We start from the raw sequence: 4,419 nt of genomic DNA on the forward strand, positions 1-4,419 counted from the left end.
TTGTTAAAAAATAAAAGTAAATTAGTGTCCATGTTATAATAGTTTTCTCTCTCCTCAAACTCGTTCTCTTCATCTCCTACCTCCTCCTCTTAAAACCCTAACAACAAAAGCAGCCTCTTGTAGTTGTAGTCGGCGCCGCCTCTGCCAACCACCTCTCCTCTGCTGCTATTCTCGGTAATTATCTACAAGTATTTTGTATCGATTTTTCTGTTGATTTTTTTCTCTTAATTCAAAGATGTAATTTTCTAAATTGTTAAATAAATCCTGTAGGTCTTTTTGTTAGCTTTGTCCTTTGTTGTGAAATTCGTAATATAATTTTTGATATGTTTCGATTTTTCTGATATGGTGTGTTTCAAATTGTTAAATATATTTTGTTGGGTTTGTTTTGGTGTTTTTCATGAGAAATTCTACTTGAAATTCGTATACTTGACCTTATTAATACGATTCCATTTTTTTTGACAATCACCGTTCAGCTCTCCTCGTCCTGCCCTGCCTCAGGGGCGGGCATGATTGTAAGGTTTATGATTTCTGGAAGGCTTTAGTTATAAGAATGGGATCTATTTCTAATTATTGCTCTTTTCAGGAGATAAACTATAATCCGGCATTCCGTGATTGAATGAAACAGAGTTTGGAGTTTGAGGGGTTTATCTCCCTTAATTATGTTTCTAGTTATTTGGTTACTATGCTATTGACAGTGCCAATTACACACCAAGGCTGTATTTTGCTGGGTGTATAATGGATTTGCAAATTTCAGAAGCTTAAGTAGTTTTAACAATCAACGGAAGCGTTTATTCTCAACTTTCTTTGTTTTTTGTTTTTGTATGTTTGGTTGTGTTTTTGTTGTAAATTATAGGTCATGGAACTTTTGAAAGAAAATAATAAGGTGATGTTTGGTTACACATGGGAAGTTATATTTCCCTTGTATTTGTAATTCCCATGTGTTTTAACTTCCTAGGAATTGAGAGTTTTTGTTTGGTTGAGTTAGGAAGTTAGAATTCCGATGGAAAGTTCTACAGGAACTAGGTAAGCAACTTCCCCCCATTTTGGGGGAAGTAGAACTTCCTAGGAAGTTACACTTCACTTCCTAGGAAATGAGAGTTCCCAAGCATTATAATGTCAACCAAACTAGCCCTAAATGTGGAGATACTCAATCGAAAAGTAAGTGACTAGTGGTGGCTGGAATGTGTGGCGAGAGCTAAGTTGAACTTGAAATAGTAGACGAGTTTCAGGTTCAGCTTTCATATCCGCGATGGTTTTTTATTTCTGTTATCTGGGTTGGGATCTTGTATATGGTCTTGCAAACTCCTAGAACAAACTAATCCTTGGGACGACTGACGAGTGCATGAGTGCTGTGTTTGGATGGAAGTTGATTTTGTTTAAGGGTAATCATGCATGGGATAGACGAACAGGCGGTTGTACCATTACCTGTAGAGAATAAAAGTGAACTTTAGAAGTCAGAAGACGTAATTATCTATTAGCAGAATGACATAAATGTAGAGAATGGCTATTGTTGGTGCTTGAAAACTTGACTACTTTGTTGCCCTGTTATTCTCGATGTTAGAACTTCTCTAATAATCATGCTCTTCAAACTTCTCTTCTGGCTGGATGGATCCTACTAAGGTATATTGAAATGTGAGTTAACCCAATAGTTGGGGTCTCACTTTTGCAAAAACTCACCAATCATGAACAGGCGGTTGTACCATTACCTGTAGAGAATAAAAGTGAACTTTAGAAGTCAGAAGACGTAATTATCTATTAGCAGAATGACATAAATGTAGAGAATGGCTATTGTTGGTGCTTGAAAACTTGACTACTTTATTGCCCTGTTATTCTCGATGTTAGAACTTCTCTAATAATCATGCTCTTCAAACTTCTCTTCTGGCTGGATGGATCCTACTAAGGTATATTGAAATGTGAGTTAACCCAATAGTTGGGGTCTCACTTTTGCAAAAACTCACCAATCAAGACCTCAGTTTTTTTTAGTCATCAATTAGGACCTAAGGTTAAGATTCCGGCCACTTAACTCATGTTTAACTCACCGGAACTAAAATACATGTATAAAAAAAGGAAAATAGAATTATTCCTTGTCCTTCTCTTCATACCTTATCCTCTTCTTTCACCGCCTCCTCCTTTTCTAGCGCCACCGTCATCTCCAACCCATTCAATACTAATTGAGCAGTCGATCATAATGCATATTCTACCCTCTATTTTATTCTCCTATTTCTCTAGTTAAAAATAGAAGATTTAGGGTTTGCTCCCAAATCAATTGAAAAAATTGATGCCCCGTAATGGTGAATTGAATTTAGATCATCAAAGCACTTAACTCCTTAATATCAACGTTTTTAGCGATTCAATCCTTTCCTACAAGATTTTCACTTTCGAATTGAGCTTGGTTCGAAATCACTTTCGAACTGAGTAATTGTGAACTTCACATCGTGGTTTGCTTTTCTGGGTTTTCAATTGTTAATATCCGTTATTGTGATTTTGGCTTTTTAGACTTGGTCGAAGAAAGTAGATTTCTCCAAATTTTGGGTTCTTGATTTACAAATTTGATGTCGTCATTTACTCATTTTTGTTGTGTATGATCAAAATATGCTAAAACGTCTAAGATTCTACGAAGTATGTTTTAGGAACTAGTGACTTAGCAATTATTTTTTTTATTTTTTTGAGAAGAGTGACTTAGCATCTTTTGATCATACTATTAGATATCGCTGAATTGTGAACATTTAGATGAAACTCCATAACTGGAGAAAATGGTGTCAACTGCAGATGGAAAAGGGGAAATGGAGGAGGGATAATGGTAAGAATAGTAAATAATAATTTAGTTTTGTACTTTAATAAAAATAAAATATTATTCTTTTATTTTTTAACTCAAGGACCTTTCTTTTCTTTAACTACGATGGTTAACTTTGATCGGAAAAGGAATATGAGGTCCTAAATGGTGACAAAAAAACTTTGAGGTCCTGATCGGTGATTTTTTGTAAAACTTGGACCCCAATCATAGGGTTAACTCATTGAAATGTTCAAGAAAACTTAGTCGAGAAATGTTGACTGATTTTAGAATAAGATGTCAGTCAATTCTTAAATAACTCTTCCTGTAGGTACACATTTTATACATGTCTGATGATTTTGTACCAATCTATTACTTCCACTTTTGTTATTTTAATGAAATTCCATGTAATAATTAGAAATTTGCAATTTGCTCTTAACCTGTTACCTTATGAACTTTGATGTGAATTGTTTTTAGATTTTCTCTGTAGCAGTAGAATGGAAGGCAAAAGTGACATGAATACCATGGAGGTTGAAGTAGCTGCATCAGCACCTCTTCCATCAAAGCCCAAATTTGGGGCTTTGAGGGCTCATGAGATGTCCGATGGTCTGGTACAATTTAGAAAGGTAGCTGTTCCTCCTCATCGTTTCACCCCCTTGAAAAAAGCATGGCTGGAAATCTACAACCCAATATATGAGCAGATGAAAATCGATGTGAGGATGAACCTTAAAAACCGCAGGGTTGAGCTGAAAACTAGGGCCGACACCCCAGACGTAAGTAACCTGCAAAAGTGTGCTGATTTTGTCCATGCCTTCATGCTTGGATTCGATGTTACAGATGCAGTTGCTCTTTTGAGGGTAGATGAGCTCTTTGTTGAATCATTCGAGATCAAGGATGTTAAAACACTTAAAGGTGACCATAAGTCACGTGCCATTGGTAGGCTTTCTGGTAAAGGAGGTAAAACAAAGTTTGCCATCGAAAATGCGACAAGGACAAGGATTGTAGTTGCAGACTCTAAGATCCATATTCTGGGTTCTTTTACAAACAACAAGGTAGCGCGGAGTTCACTTTGCAGCCTAATATTAGGGTCGCCTGCTGGAAAGGTTTATTCGAAACTCAGAGCAGTCACTGCTCGACTGGCTGAGAGATTTTGATCTTTTATGCTTTAGGATTGTATTATGACGATAATCTTCACCGCTTTTTATCTTTTTTTTTTGGCAATTAATTATGTGTTATCTCTTGATTACAAGTAAATTTTACTTTTGAGGTAAGCTGCTGATTTTTGTAGAGCATGAAAATACATGCTTGAAAGCTTTGATGATGCAGGTAGTAGTAGCCATCACCAGTAGTTTTGAACTGGTTTACAATTTTTTAGCAGTGGATATTATTACTCCATAAACCTTCGCAAATTTTTGGCTATACCCGGGTACAGCCAAAGCTGGTTGTACCCCATCCAAAACGATGTCGTTTTGTGTTGTTTAAAATGAACATTAATATACTGGTACAAAAATGAACATTTACTATTTCGGAAATGAACATTTATTTATTTATTTGGAATGAACATTTACTATTTTGGAAATGAACATTTATTTATTTACTTATTTGGAAATAAACTACAAAAATGAACATTTATTTATTTATTTGGAATG

The 4,419-nt window shown here is 35.6% G+C and overlaps 1 protein-coding gene across 3 annotated transcripts; it reads left to right on the forward strand.

Annotated features, from left to right (window-relative positions):
* LOC110775911 (uncharacterized) lies at positions 1 to 4,041 on the forward strand. 3 transcript variants are annotated; one of them, XM_021980507.2, is made up of 2 exons: positions 1 to 174; positions 3,261 to 4,041. In XM_021980507.2, the coding sequence occupies exon 2, from the start codon at positions 3,268 to 3,270 to the stop codon at positions 3,922 to 3,924; it is 657 nt and encodes a 218-aa protein (XP_021836199.1). In that variant the 5' UTR covers positions 1 to 174; positions 3,261 to 3,267; the 3' UTR covers positions 3,925 to 4,041. The 3 variants fall into 3 exon arrangements, with proteins under 3 accessions (XP_021836199.1, XP_021836200.1, XP_021836198.1); XM_021980508.2 differs by having other exon boundaries at positions 3,264 to 4,041; XM_021980506.2 differs by having other exon boundaries at positions 4 to 174; positions 3,248 to 4,041.
* The last annotated feature ends 378 nt before the right edge of the window (positions 4,042 to 4,419 follow it).

This window comes from Spinacia oleracea, chromosome 4 (genome assembly GCF_020520425.1).
Source record: "Spinacia oleracea cultivar Varoflay chromosome 4, BTI_SOV_V1, whole genome shotgun sequence".
Classification (NCBI taxonomy): Eukaryota; Viridiplantae; Streptophyta; class Magnoliopsida; order Caryophyllales; family Amaranthaceae; genus Spinacia; species Spinacia oleracea.